This window comes from Phocoena phocoena, chromosome 11, assembly GCF_963924675.1.
Source record: "Phocoena phocoena chromosome 11, mPhoPho1.1, whole genome shotgun sequence".
In the NCBI taxonomy this organism is placed as follows: Eukaryota; Metazoa; Chordata; class Mammalia; order Artiodactyla; family Phocoenidae; genus Phocoena; species Phocoena phocoena.
The window spans coordinates 7,857,890-7,873,985 of NC_089229.1; the positions used below are offsets into that span (position 1 = coordinate 7,857,890).

A 16,096-nucleotide genomic window follows, 5' to 3' on the forward strand; every position below is an offset into this window, starting at 1 on the left:
ACCAAGGGTCCCAATGAATACCCAAGCAGAACTCTCCAAACGTGTAACGCCACCTGTGTGAAAAGTGCTGTGCTCTTCACCGCTCAAGTATTCACGCAGTTTGAATGGCCACTTGAAAAGGGTTTAAAGGAGCGGATTTCTGCCGAGGGTGGAAGCCCTAAAGTAACAGTGATGGCAGCAGCCACCTCTCCGTGAGCACTTGCTCTGTGTGGTGGCAAAGTGGGGAAGCTGGGCTCGATCCAGGTTTGAATTCGAAGTTCTTAATTACTAAGCTAGAGGTTCTCAAACTTTTTAGTCTCAGGATCCCTTTATGATCTTAAAAGTTGAAGACCCCAAAGAGATTTGGTGTGGGTTATATCTATTTACTACAGTGGAAATCTTACCGAGAAATTTAAAAGATTTTAAAAGAACAAAAATCCATCACATGTTAACGTAAATATCTTTATTAAAAGTAACTAGCTTTCAAAACAAAAAATTAGAAGAGTGGCATTGTTTTACATTTTTGCAAATCTCTTTTATATCCGACTTAGTAGAAGACAGCTGGATTCTCACCTCTGCTTCTTCACTCAATATGTTGCTTTGGTTGAAGGATATAAAGAAAAGCTGGCCTCGTACAGTCATGCAGTCGGAAGAGGAACTTTGTGAACCTGCTGAAAGGGTTTCTGGAACCCTCGGAAGTCCTCAGCCTATACTTTGAGAACCACTGCAGTAAACTAACCTGCCTCTCAGTTAAAGACTATATAGCCATTGAATTAGTATTAGACCTGGCAGTTCTTTCCATGGCCAAGGCGTTTGAAACAAATTGCAAAGGGTGGTGGTGGGGAAGGAAACTTGAATTCTCCTGTTAACTCAATTTTAAATGACATCAATTTCCAACTTGAGTTCACAGATTACTCCTTTGGCAGCCAAGATTACTTATTAGATTTCTTCAAGTTTACTTTTCTAAACTAAGAAGAGAAAGCAACATGTCATACACAAAGTTAACATTTGTATAGTGTCCTTAACAGTTCACAAAGCCTCTTCCTGTGCCCACATGACACCATTTAGTCCTCAGCAGCCACTTTACAGAAGAAGAGCTCGGAGCAGAGAGGCGACTCGCCCAACACTGCCATCAGTAGCCGGGCTGTGGACCAGGCTTCCTCATGACCGAGAGACATGCTCGCAGGACAACTCTGCTCTGGCTCTAACGAACAAACACCTCACTTTCAAAAGCTGGCTTTCCAACCTAGAAAGAGGGGTCCTTTTATGTTCACTTTTTTCACATACACAAGAGGCGGCATCTGTTCTAGAATCCAACTGGATTTTATTTGACACAGAATACAATATGGGTGCAGGAATAGCAAACTGAAAAGACAAAGCAGAAAAAACACAGTTCTATCTAATTTATAATTAAGTAACAGGAGGGCAAGTCATTAAGTGGCTAATGATACAGTTGAGCTTGACGGAACAATTCTCTTTTTCTAGTGCCCATACCTGAAAGACAAGGTAAATTATTTAATTAATTCCTTAGTAATTTCCTGTTTGAGACTCTAAAACCTGCTTAAATACATCCACAAACTTGGTTAAAACTTTGAAAAGAAGTAAGTGACCACAAGTGTGTGCCAAGACCGGGTTACGACCCCGGTCTCTGCCCCTTTCATCTTCCCGGCCCCTATAACATCTTACTTATCACCCGCTTCTTACGACGGTCCCGCCTCACCACGGACTCAGCTGCACCCACCTGACTCCTGCCAGCTACCAGGCAGACACCAGGCAGTAACAGGGAGGCGAGAGGGAGAAGTCAGAGCCGGTGCTTGTGAAAGGGAGCTCCACCTGTTTGCCCCAGGCAGTGGCTCAGACAGCATGAACTCTTGGCCTCCCCTACCTGTGGTGGCCTCTTCACCTCAACTCCAGTCCTCAGGTAAGTTTAGGGTAAGGCAAATACAGAAACCAGTAACTGAACAGCCTTCAATGTCAAAATCTATCACCAGTTCCAATTATAGCCCTGAGTCCACTCAGCAGTGCAGAAAGAGAACTGTGGAGAGAAACTAGGTATGGATCTCAGGTCCTTTCTGATTTCCCCAGAAGCCAAAAGTTGGCTCTAGCAAGATTATAAACAAGGGCAGGAAATTTCTTCCACATATAAATGGATTTCTTTTCTTCTTTTTTTAAAAAATATTTATTTATTTATTTATTCACTAGTCTGCAGCAGGTCTTAGTTGCGGCACACAGGGTCTTCATTGCTGCGTGTGGAATCTTTACCTGTGGCACACAAACTCTTAGTTGCGGCATGTGGGATCTAGTTCCCTGACCAGGGATCAAACCCAGGCCCCCTGCATTGGGAGCGTGGAGTCTTAGCCACTGGACCGCCAGGCAAGTCCCTAAATGGATTTTGTAAACACAAAATCCTTCATTATTATCTTACTTAATAATCTTTTGTTGTGGTTCTTTGTGGGCAGTTCACCTCTGATTAAAATACTTTGTTATATGGATGGAAACCAGGGCACTAGAACTCTGCATCACTGCTTCCATCATCCTGAAGGGGTACTAGATTCTTTAAGCACTTCACGTAAGAAATTCACTTAAATATTGTCTAAAAAAGTCCTCATAGGGTAGAGCTCCAGTGTGCGTTAGAGGGCTGGAGAATAACCCGGAAGTTGTCCATCAGATTTAAGCATGCTGCAATTTGCTTCTTATGAATTTGTTTTCCCAGTGCACTGATAACCATGGCCAGGCAAAGTCACCAGCTGGATACACTGACAGTGTCAAAGCCCAACAGGAGGGTTCTTTACACCCCCCACTTCTTAGGCTCAGCCCCAGGCACATGTAATGGGCTACATGAGACAGTTTTGGTCCAAGACGGAACCTGGAGCCTGCTCCAGGGCAGAGCCAATTACAAAGGCCTCTTGAGAACCTAGAACAGTGCTTCTGCCGTGACATGTATTACTTGTCATGTCATGGCTCCACTCAGAATGCAAGCTCCCCAAGGACAGGGAAGGACTGTCTCACACATTTTTATATCTTACACATTACTTAGCATATACATTGCTGAAAGGAATGTGACGGTATGAAGATATTGAGTTATTTGGCAGGTTTCTTAAAAAATGAACATGCATTTCACTTTCAAAATTCTTTACCAAAATAAATAAGTCTAAAAACAAAATAACTGTACCAATAAGTGATTTGTAAACATTTCACAAACTAAAGAACCCTATTTATTGGTTTTTAAACATAAGAATATTCTGCTAGCCAAAACTCATATTTAAGTAAAAATCTCCCTTTTCATTAAAAATTTGATCAAGAAAATGACTGAAAATTCAACAGATAAAAGAGCGTTTCGCACAAAAATATAATAGGCATAAAAATATATAAAAAGTAGCCCAATTTCACTGAAAATTTTAAAAAATGCAATTGAATACTAATTTTCACCTGTCAGTAGCTAAGATGGAAAAGTTTGATAACAGAACATTGGCAAGAAATGGAGAATGGGGCCTCCTGCTTCACTGTTTGTAGGGACTGTGAATTAGCACATATTCTTGGGAAAGGAAAATCTGACACCATCAAAAATAAAAACATACATACTCTTTAATCAGAAATTCCTCTTTTAGGAATTACTACTACAGATATAAAAAATTCTACATGTATATCCAAATACATTCAAGTACATATACGGGGACACTCGGGAAAGCCACTAAGAAGCTGTTGCTGACGGCCACCTCCAGGAAAGAGATGAGGAGAACAAGGTGAGACTCATCTTTTGTGGTAAACCCTTTAACCACTTGAATTTCTGAAAATTTACATGTCATGTTTTATTTACATACTACTAACAGCCACAACAATAATGATTTAGTTGAGATAGCCATAAACGCTGTATCAGAATTAATCAGCATGAGATAAAACCAATGAAACATGATAGGTGGATATAATTCTAGCCCAAGGCAAAGACACCTGACATTAGTTAGCCTCTGGAGCCTTATTACTGATGTGATTTTGGAAATATTTAATAGTTTGCAAATTCTCATATTTTCTACTTTCATAGAACCTGGATAGTTGGGAAACTCTAGGCTGCAAGCTTCTAACGTGGATTCACCTATGCATTTTCCACATCGATGAGTCCTTATCTAACTAACCAAAAGCTAGTTTATGAAAACAAGGCATGTTCCATGTCTCCATTTTCTAAGACTGTGCACCCTCCAGCTTGACATGAGTCCAAGAATGATACGGACCACAAAGCCCAACCTTAAAACGTCAAAGCATCCAGAGACACCTACTTTTGGAATTCCCACTCTCTGTTGTCCAACGGACACACCTGCCGTGTTTTGAGCCAGCGGGAGATGCAGTGGAAGTGAAAAGCATGCTGGAAGAAAAGATACATTTTATTAAAAATAATCCTGTGAAGGCTCAGCTCTCTGATGACAATACATCTCAAGTGCAGTGGGGTAGTTACACACAGGGGCTGGAGAAGAGTGATGGAAGGCAACACACAACGGGAGACAAAAGGTCAACAACGGGTTACACCTTGGTTAGGCACGAGGCTAAGTCTAGTGAAACATGTCAGAAACGTCATTCCTACAAAGGGAAGAGTGCATTTAGGAAGCACGGCAGTGTTCTAGCAGTGAGCTCTCTTTCCGTAAGGGAAGATGGAGTGGGGCTTTCTGGTCCTATGCGGCCTGTAGTGGGGGCTTACTCTACTGGGGCTCACGCAGGGAGGCCCTTGATCACATGTGGATTTCAAACATTCCCCCTTCTTGGTCCCCAGCTGCCCTCCCCACCTTGGAGAAGGGAACCCCAGGAGCAGAGGCATCTACTCAGTGTGGGTAGTGTGCCATCCCTGACATCATCCAGAGCTGAGAGGGGCACTTCCCCGACCTTCCACACGCAGCTCAACTCCTTCCAAAGGACTTTATTTCCCCATTTGTTTATAGGTGTATTGATATGACAACAGCCTGGTACTCAGTGAGCCTTTAGTGGGCGAGAGACTGTGTCTTAAAAAGGAATGAGATAAAAACTTAGGGTAAAAGGAAGTATTACGATGGGCACACTGCACGCAAACAGCTGAAAGAGCATCGAAGGGCTTATTCCATGATCAAGACAGGAAGTAAAAGGGCAAAAGTACCAAGACTACTGGGAACTGACAGGGAGCGAGGAGTTGGCCTTCGGATATGGGGAGAAGGATAGTCCGTATGCAGCTTTTTGGTATGCGTTAATGACGTGCAGACGCTAACCACAGCACCTCTGCACGGATGTTTATCCTCTGCCCCTGCTCGTGTGAGCAGCGAACTCGGACGGAACAAGAGTCCCCTCACCCGAGCCATGATGGGTCGGCTGAGTGGGGACAGGGGAGCAGTGCTGACGCCCCAACACACCATGAAAGCTGTGGCAGGCTTGGCTTAATAACAGCCCTGAACTCTGGTCAGCGTGTCCCCCCAAACATACATGGAACTTAAGAATCACAATGTGGATTATCATTTGTGAATTGTCTTTGCACAAAGACAGAAAGAGAATTCAGTGACAAACACTAGAGTCCACGGCTGGTACACTGGGGCTACTCAACAGGACAAACACTCTCCCAGAGCAGTGGCCCTTTGCAAGATCCCTTTCCTCCTGACGCTCACACAACTCATTATTTCTGAAAAAGAGAAAAAACAAGATTTCCAAAAGGCAGCAAGCGGAGGCATTTTTCTCAATCCCCAGGCGGTGGGGACAGGCTCACCTAAGGGCGTTCAGGACACCCTTCTCCACCTCCCAGCTGCCCCGTTAGGCACCTTGCAGCAGTACAGGGTCCTGTACTCCCCAGCCACCTCTGAGGACAGAGGGAAAGATGGGCTGCAAATGAGGCTGCAGGGCTGGTGACAGCATCCCTGAATGCCTCTGTTCCCAGCTTCCCTCCTGTTAACCATCTAGGACATACTGATGCGTACACTGAGCAGTCTCAAAATACACTGCCTGGTGCTTCACACTTTGCAAGCAGTCTGTAAACATCTATTACCTCACTGGAGCCTCCAGCAACCCAGGCAAGCAAGCATGACGGCTATTACTATCTTCATTTTACAGACAGGAAACTGTCTGTATAACCAGAAGAGTTAAGTGACTTGCCTAATTCATAGAGCAGGTTAGTAGAAGACCCAGCACTAGAACCTGGGACTAGTCCAAAGGTTTCAGGCACACCTGCTGGCTCTTCTTGGTGGCAGGCTCTCTGAGCTCGACTCTCCTGAGCTGAATTTAAGGAGAAGCTCACTCCTTTTACTTCCACCACAAAGTGACAAGGTTCTTAGTATACGCCTGGATGCCAGGGAGAGCAAAGAGCCCGATAAGCTTTATTCTTTATCCCCATAAATGATAAACACTGTCCCTTGGCCAGAGGCTACTGTGAAACTGTCGAAGGGCCCCGAAAGCATGGAGAAGGTGCCCCACAAGGTGTAGGCTGGGAGGAGAGCCTCAACCCGAGGGAGAAAAGTACTGATAGCTCTCTCTTCAGGAACTACAGCCACCCCAAATTTTATTTATTTATATTTATTAACAAAGACGCTTACTGCATGCAGGAGGTGTTCTAAGCAGTTTTTTTTTTTTTTTTTTTTTTGAGCAGAGAAAGGTTTACTGCAGGGGCATGCAAGGAGATGGGTGGCTCATGTCCCAAAAAAACCCCAACTCCTCTAAGCACTTTTTAACATAAAATCACTTCATCGTGATTGTGACACTATGCAGTCTACTATCAGCTCCATTTCATACGATGCTTAGAGAGGCCAATACCTTGCCCAAAGTCACCTAGCAAGTCCCAGAGACGGGGAATGATGGTCTGACTCCAGAGCCTGACTTCTTAGGCCTGTGTCATGCTGGGAGCCCTCTGTTCCCTGGGCACAGGACGCCCGGACAGGACAATTTTAGCTCCTATGACGGGGACTACATGTCTATAAGGATGAATTTTTAACACGTGCTGGAAATAACATATTTGATGTCTATTATCCTTCACAGCTGTCACTCTCTGGAAGGCCGTACATTCAGTCCAGAGATGCTGTACAAAACATTTCTGGCATGAGCCACATTAAAAAAAAAACCCAAATCCTAACTTAGAACATTTGCCACACCTAAAACACACACACACACACACACACACACACACACACACACACACACGGACACTCAATTTATTCACCTTAGTTCCACAAGACACCTAGCCTTTTAAAAATGTGTTACGAAAGTAAAGATTTCCACTAACAGAATATTCCAAAGACTGTACCACAGGCTTTGAAGGCAATTCCCAAAGATGAATCCCCAAAATGTTGCTGACAAAAGTTGGTACACTTTATAAGTAAGACAAACTATTGTCTCTGCAATAACTAATAATTTTTACCCTATAACAGGTGAACAGTACAATGCTTTTAAATTTTTTTTTTTTTTTTAATATTTGTGTACCTTTTGGGAGAAAAGTGGGCTAGTCATTTTTTTCCTAGTTAGTTTCAAGACTGGCAAAGCAGGAAAAGTGGTACTATGTTTACAAGCCATGCTGATAGGGAAAGATGTTTCCTTACGTTACAGACTCCCCACGCAACGGTGCACTCTTCAGAAGTAGCAGACGCCTGGTTGGCTTGACACTCTATGCCTGTGGGAACAAGAGCAGACAGCACTGGACCCCGGCAACAACCTTTTCACCTACAGCTGCCCTACCTGCACGACTACACGATGACATGACTGGGGCTGGGGGGTGGGGGTTGGTGGTGATGGCATAAACATGAACAAAATCTCAAGTGGTTAATTAGTCATAATCGTTTTTTAATGAATGTGGAAAGGGGTGAAGAATAGAGAAGGCAGAGATATGACTTAACAGCATGCTTTGCAATGAATCCCTCCCCTTGTTCAAAAACCAGAGTAACGAAGGAAAGAGTACTTTTTAACTCTGAACATAACCTGACTTGTCCAAATGACAGTGATTCCTCCTAATCTGGTAAATATAGTAAATTCTTAAAGCCACCTCATAACTCTTACTGTTCTGAGAACTGGCATCTCTATTCTTGGTGAATGCTTCCTCTCAGGCCCTTACAACACCCAGGTTTGCCACATGAAAGCCTAGCTGGGGGACAAGCTCTAGTCCTTAAAGGAGTCAGGCAGACATATGGAGCTGGGAGAGAGCAAGTAAAAGGGGGTGAAGAGGCCTGTGGCGAAGTGCAGTGTACGCTCTGCATGAGGACGTCAAATCTCAAGTCCTTAAAACACCGTCAACACAGCAGATCTGTGAGGCCAACGGGTTAGAGGAGACTCAGGGCTACCACTTAAGTGACACTTATTGCCCCTGAGGTGATTCTCACCAGTGAATGGAGCAAATTGCTGCAAATGTATCCGAATATCAATTTCATAGAGGGGGAAGGGAGGGAACTTAAAAAAAAAAAAAAATCTGACTGAGATCCAGAAAGGATGAGTAAAGCTCTATTAGGATAAATATTCAACGAACAAGAATTACTAATGTGTAATTTGCTTTCTCTGAAGGTGGTAACTAAATGGAGTCTCCCTTCTGAAGAACAAAAAGCTTCAGGAAAGACTATTTAATGAGACAATTACTTCAAACTTCCACAGGCGGAAAATACTAAAATTGTATGAAAGTAATGCTGAGATGTTAATGCATACATTTGGTCTTAGGGGAAGAGATATACCAGAATGTTCTTTCCCCCACCCTTCAAAAATATGAAAGGCAAAGGATCTGAAATCACAGAAGTTGCTTATGCTACCCAGATTCACACTACAAAGAAAATAACTGGTTTTCCTTCTGATAAAAGTGGAGAATCTAGGGCCTATGCCATATATTCAAGAATGTATGGGGGCTGTGAATGCACCCTATTCAAAGAGATGGCAGAGAAGATAAAATCTGATGTCCTTCAAGTTGGATCATCTCACTTAGATGAGGACTATGTATTAAGAAATTAGCTAAGCAAGAGGCACAATTATTATTATTTAAGTAAATAATGAAACTGTTTCAAGGTACATTATCATGTTTAAATTTTTCTAGGTCTGCGTATTTTTAAGGGGCTGTCGTTCTATGCCTAGTGCAAAGTAGGCTTTCAGTATCTGAATAAGCAAACAAAAAACACTTCTATAAATAGAGAGAATGGGGGCCAAATATACATTTGTTCTTATCAGAAAACTCCTAACAAAGAACAAAAATATATTGTACAGCACAGGGAATATAGGAAATATTTTATAACAACTTTAAAGGGAGTATAATCTATAAAAGCATTCAATCATTATGTTGTACACCTGAAATTAATATAATATTGTAAATCAACTATACTTTAATAATAATAAGAAGAGATCAGAAATAGGATTGCAATACAGAACGTCAGATAAAAGGGGATAAGGCATGAAAAATTACTAAATACAAGTGTAAAATGTTCTCAAAGATAAAATGTTTTCAAGCTTTTGGTCCAGAGGCTGAGCACTGGGGTTTAGTCATTTGTTTAAATAGGGGAAGGAATTGTTCTCTGTCAGTCTAGAACAGACAGAAAGGCAGCACACAACAGGTGTGCAAAGGCAGAAGTTGATTTCATGTGACTTATAAAGCTTGAGGACTTTTATACTTCAATACAAGAGCATTACAACCAGAGGACTGCTAAGGAAGCAATGGCTTCTTCTTGGAAGTGAAGAGATTTCACACTTTGAAAATATTGATGGACCTGTGGTTTTAGGAAAAGACTAACTTAGGGGCAGAGGCTGGGTCTAAGCACTTCTGGATGCCCCCTTCATCTGGAACAAGATTACCTGAGGCAATGGAGAAAATTACACCTAGCAGATGATGTTCTCTAAAAGAACCAAGAAATAGGGCAATGCAAAATAAGTATGAAGCTATAGTAGGACAGGTAGTAACAATTTGGATTCCAAAGAGGAAGTCTTTAGACCAAGAATGCTTTGTAGGTGAGTTCAACTGGAGCACAGCCATAATCACTCGTTTATTTACGGCTCTGTATACAATTATTCATTTAATGCCGGACCAGAATTTATTAGAAAATGGCCATTGCTAGATCAAGATTCTTATTTTCATCTTTAACAAAAGTGTCTTTTTTTTTTTTTTTTTTTCTTGCAGTACGCGGGCCTCTCACTGTTGTGGCCTCTCCTGTTGCGGAGCACAGGCTCCAGACGCGCAGGCTCAGCGGCCATGGCTCACGGGCCTAGCTGCTCCGCGGCATATGGGATCTTCCCGGAACGGGGCACGAACCTGTGTCCCCTGCATCGGCAGGCGGACTCTCAACCAGTGCGCCACTAGGGAAGCCCCAAAAGTGTCTTTTTACAAGCATCATAATTCATCTATTTTTGAAAGGAAGACAAGCCCAGTTGCAGCAACCAGATTTCTCTTTAGTGTCTGTAATAAACAGAAGGGTATGTTCCACAAGGGTAAAGATCTGATCTCAGGTCTTTCATCCTAGACCTTGCAAAATGCCCAGGATATAAATATTCATCAAATGAACATAAGACATGACTTGAAAATACTTTGTTTGTTATAGGAATTCAACGTCCTACTTCTGCATCTGACATTTAAAATATATGATAAAGCAGGTGTCTAACTAAAAGCCCACATTGACCCCTCAAGTGTTCAACACTAAGAGAAGATATAGAATATCAGTGGCCTTTGTCTGTCACCATCTTCCCAAGTGCATTCTCTTGCATCCAGAGAGACACACAATGACTTAAATACAGAGGTTAAAAACAAGTCAGGATTACAGAAAAGAGCCCCAAGAAAGTAAAATTTTCTCTGGGCACAACTCCTTGTGAAAACGCACAGCAAGGAATTGGCAAGCACGTAATCAAAAACCCCACCCTAGCACATTTAACACTGTGCATGTGTTTTTCTGTGATGGGTTCCTTCTCTCTGCATTAAACATCATGGTAGCTGCTGATCTGCTTTGACTGTTGTGTGAAAAGGTAAACAGGGTCAAAACTCAAAGAAACCAAGGGCAGTAAACTACCAACACATGCCATGATTGTTTTCCCACACAAAATATTTGATTTGTGCTTTCCAAGTTGCAATGACCACAGACTAGTTTCCTATTCTGTGTTTTTATTATTCACTGAGCAAATATCTAGTGAGAACCTATTATAGTTTATCACTAGATATAGTAGTATTATAGTACGAAACACTGCTAGATGCTAGGAACACATCAGTAAATAACATGGAATTATAAAGAACCAACTAAATTAAATGACTGCTACAAAGGAAACTATAGGATGTCTTGGAAATATTTAACAGAACTGGCATAGCTTGTGTTTGTGTGTATGTAAGTATGGTCAGGGAAAACATCTTTGAGCAAGTTCAAGGTGAGATCTGAAGACCAACTATGGGTTAGTTCTACATTGCCCAATAAAGTAGCCACTGGCCACGTGTGAGAATTGAGCACTTGAAATGTGGCTAGTCTGAAATGAGATGCTGTGGAAGTGTGAAATACACTTTGAAGACTTAGTACAACAACAAAAAAAAGTAAAATATTTCACTTTAAAATGTTGATTACATATTGAAATAAAAATATTTTGGATATAGTAGGATAAATAAAATACAAATCATCTGTTTCGTTTTACTTTGTTAATATGAGTACTAGAAAACTTTAAATTACGTATGTGCTCACAATTGAGGCTTACGTTTAGATTAGACAGTGCTGCATTAGACAAAGATAGGGGGAGAAGAGGTGAAGAACATTTCAGCAGAGGGAACAGGATATGTAAGGGCTCTAAACAAGAGCATGGACACTTGAAGAATGAAAAGAAAGTCAGAGGAACCAGCAGAGTATGCAGGAGAGTGGCTCAAGATAAAGTTGAAGAGGCAGGTAAGTCATTTAAAAAATAAGTTATAATTTCAATTCGAGAAAGTTGCAGTTTCTTTGCCCTATTCCTGATCTCAATAACAAACCATTTTAGTACCTGGATGAATAGTGACTGTCCCTGGTGTGATCAACATTCTTGCCCCTATTACTACAAGGATACTAAGTCCACTATGTGTTGACCACTATGTGTAATGAAATATGTGGAAATTTAAATTAAATTTCTTTAGAGCAATTAACTGCCTATTTAGATGTCGGCAGTGATGTCCCCTTAACTACACTTGGGCTAACACTGAAAATCCATGCTCAGGCTTCTTTTCTTCATAAATCCCCAGCAAAAACTAGTTCTAACAGAACATTTTAGCTCAAAGTTATTTTTCTTTCTTTCACTATTTTTGCCTTTGAGTCTGGTTACAAGATGGGAAACAGAGAGGATATAATCAATAGTACCTCTGTGTCCACAATTCATTCTAAATGGGGCCTTGCCATCTTTAGATTGAGTAGATTTATTCTGATAGAGGGGTATGCCTGCAGGACATCATAAAAAACTACTTTATTTCAAACATACCAATGGCCTAGATGCACAAGACCCCAAGTGCTCTGACTGTACTTTATATCTCCTTGGGAAGAAGAAAACTGGTCACATCAGGATGGCCGCAATCTCTGTAACCTTCTCAACTTCCTCCCATCCTCCTCCAATTACTTACAAAGATCCATAATGTGGTTCCGGCAGATGGCACAGTTATCAACCACAATATCCCAGGCCCAGAGGGCTACCGCATTCCACTGCAAAGAGAAAAAGGGGGAACAATGCACTCTACTCTCCTTGTAACACAAGCATAGACACACATAGAACACACACACACGACACTCTAGGATTTCATGCTGCAGTTATCATCTTTTTGGCCACAAGGACCACTAAACAAAAGAGCTTCTAGAGGTTACATTACTCTTTATTATATCAGACAGCAAGATAGGCTACACGTACGCTCACCCATTCTCCAAACAGTTGAGTATATAAATACAGAAATGAATGTCATCTTTTATTTTTTTCCTACAGTTTAGTCAGCCATATCAATGCAAACAAATCAGGAATAATTTATAAGTGCCTGTTTTAGGTCTAATAATCACAAACTTGAATTACTGTGCAGGTTCTCCTGGCAGTTGCAGAAGAGCTCAATTTCTGCATAAACAAATACCTGCTCTTCAAGGAGACTTTAGAAGCAGGAATGGGGAGGTCGAAAACAAGGAACACAATGAACTAAGATGATGACTGGATCATAAAACGGGTAATCGTGGGAAAAGCTGGATAACTAATTACACAGTGTCAATACTCAGAACAAGGTCATCACTTAAATCTTACAAGATAACTGCACAACAAACTCTAAAATTCACCAGAATTTTGTTTAGTTCCTATCATCAAATAAACTGTTTTCAACTTTTACATGCTCAAACTGTTATATTCAGTTAAGATAATTTCCATAAGAGTTTATCTAAAAGTAGCATTTAAGTAACTCAACCCTCTGGCTTCTGCAATTATAAATATTCCCAAACTCCCTTTCATCCACGAATTTGGTGCTACTTCTCAAACCTTCATCTCTTTCAAGCCTAATTCTCAGTGTCTAAGTAACTTCTTCAGCACTTTTCACCCTACAGCTTCAACTTGCAGGAAAAAAATCCTACTTCTATTCTTCAACATGGCTGCTGGCTGTAACTGAGCATGCAGGGCCCACAATGAAACGCCAAAAAGCACTAGGAGGGTGAATATTGTCAGGGTTTAGCCAGATGTTCCAGGAATAACATCTTCCCTATTTCAGGTCTTCATTTTGTACAGATGTTTTATCTTGGGTGGGAATCGGCATTTTTCTCCCCAACTGCTGGCAAACAACTATAAGGCATTTCACGCAAAAAGACACGTCCCACATTGCTTTCCCACTTTTACCAGGTCGTTCGCAACTAGTACTCAACCCTCCCTAAATGACACAAGATTTGGGCTCGCATTTTCTTTTTAACAAATTCCACCATGTTTCTTTTTTTTTTGGACAGCGGGATTCTGAATATGACCACAGGACTGGGGCAGCTGTGTGACAAACCAACAGACCTCTCAGAAGAACCAAGAGTTACACTCGAGACACTTTAACTCGGCAGGGGCGAGGACCAGAGAGGGCTAATGGAGGCCTCGATTAGGCGAAGACCGGGTCGGGGTCCCTCAGAGGGACCCCAAGCTTCGGACAGGGGCGGGGCACGGAGATAGCCAGCCCGGGTCCTCAGAGGCCTCCAAAGCGGTAGGACCTCAGGTTCCCGGCTTTCGCCACACCGCCCCATCCTCCATCCACCGCAGCACTCCGACTCCCCCTTCCTCCCACCCCACCCTCTCCTTCCCCACCCCTCCACCACTCCAGTGACAGCTCAGGCGCTTGGCTCCTGCAGCCAAGTCGCAATCCCGCGTATCTCAATAAGCACCTCCGTGATTGGCCCCTCAGCTTCCTAACGAAACCAATACTGCCACTGACAGTGGGCGGCAGTCACGCCGATCAACCCTAAAACCCGCCCACCGGCTTCCTTTCGTGGTACCCTGTCCCAGGAACGCCCTGAAGTGAAGCCCTTTCCTCCGCGCCTTGGCCATCCTCGGGCCTGCCAGCCAGATCCACGCCTCTCTAGCTTCCCTGAGGAAGGCGCTGGCGAGACCCAACCTTTTTCACTTCAAAGCGCTTCTTGCCCGCGCCGCTGTTCGTGCCGCTCGGGGTATCCACATCCATCGCTGCCGCCATTTTGGAAACACACGCTCCGTCGCCCGGCTACTGCGCCTGCGCGTCAGCGCAAGCCTCGCTCCCCCTCCCGCCCCGGCACCTCCTCCCGCGTCCCACCCCCTCACTGGCGCGCGAGGGGCAGGTGGGGGTGGAGCATGTGGCCACGCCTCTTAAAGGCGCTGGCGCTGTCCTCCCCCACCCCCCACCTACCCAGCGTTGGCGGAGAGGAGGCGGTGGCCCGAGCGTCTCGGGCGGGGCCGGGCGGGGCAGGGCCGAAGTGAGCGAGCCGGGTGGAAACGTTCGAAAGGGCTCGTTCTCGTCGCCCTCCCCCGGGAAGCCCCCGGCCACACTCCCTCAGCTGGGGCGGCGGCTGCTTCCTCCGCTTGGGCCGCGACCTGCAGCACCGGCCCCGCCTCGCCTTCCCCGGCGCCTCGGAGCTCCCCGGCTCGCTGGTCCCCGTCGCGTTCTTCTGGGGAAGGGGCGAGGTTGGGCGTCCCGCCTCCCGCTGCCGAAACCCGAGACCTCACACTGGTCTTTCCAGATCCTGACCCGCTTACGAGGCCGGCCTGAGTTGCTACCCTCCCTGGGAGGCCTGAAGCACCGTTTGGTTTCCTAATTCCAATTCGGGAAATACTCAGGATTAGATGGGGAGACTGGAGCCCCCCGCCTCCGTGTCCTCCGCAGGATCAAATTGAGCAGGCATTATGTAGCCCTGCCTTCACCTGCCCACCTGAAATAGGTGGAGGGAGGAGGCTTAGGAGACTGGGAGATGACAGCCACAGCCCACCCAAAATACCAGTCCAAATCGGAATGGCCTTTGGTTAAAGAACACGATTTACATTTAACTCACTTGAGCACACACTTCCTTCCCATTCCTCAATTGGTCATCGGACTATGGGGTCCTTTCTCCTTAATTTCGGTCCTCTTTCCTCTCTTTGAGCCATGATCACATCTGCAGTCACTGTACTTCTTGAAGTGTTTGTGTGAGGCATTTGCCACTTACTCTTACTGGTAATTCCTTCCCAGCCAAAGCACCTGAACTTTATGTCACCCTTCCTTTTCTAGACCAGCACCCCCCCCCTTTTCATCTCTAATCTTGCGGAGGTATGACTCTGCTAGATAACTCTTAAATCTTGTATTAGCTTGTTTGAAATCTCATATTTTCTATTAGAATTGAAGAGTGATTGATTGTGTTGACTCCATTGTTAAACCAGAAGAAGTAGGATTTGTTTCCTTGTCTTAATCATAAACAAGAACAACGAATCTGTGAAAACACCACCACAGCTTTAACCAGACTAGAATAGAGAATAATTGTGTGAGAACTTAAAGCATTATAGGAACCTTACAAAGTTTTTCTAAGCCCAAGTTTTGTTAAATTAATGCTTCCACGTTAAGAGTTCTGTCATTTATTGTGTTCCTGCAGGAATACCCGAAACGCATAGTAAACTAAGGTATTGAGTGCATATTTATCCTTCATTCAACAAATTCACTGAGTATGTACCAGGTCCTGTTATAAACAGGAGAGATTGTGATGAAGGAGTCTAACTCCTGGTAGGGAGATAATACACAAGT

General features: G+C 43.6%; 1 protein-coding gene across 1 annotated transcript; it reads right to left on the reverse strand.

Annotated features, from left to right (window-relative positions):
• Positions 1-1,284: 1,284 nt before the first annotated feature.
• On the reverse strand, positions 1,285-14,552 carry RBX1 (ring-box 1). Its single transcript, XM_065887508.1, has 5 exons — positions 14,468-14,552; positions 12,482-12,560; positions 7,509-7,579; positions 4,251-4,336; positions 1,285-1,473 (listed from the first exon to the last, which is right to left on the reverse strand). The coding sequence occupies exons 1-5, from the start codon at positions 14,543-14,545 to the stop codon at positions 1,461-1,463; spliced, it is 327 nt and encodes a 108-aa protein (XP_065743580.1). The 5' UTR covers positions 14,546-14,552; the 3' UTR covers positions 1,285-1,460.
• Positions 14,553-16,096: the final 1,544 nt, after the last annotated feature.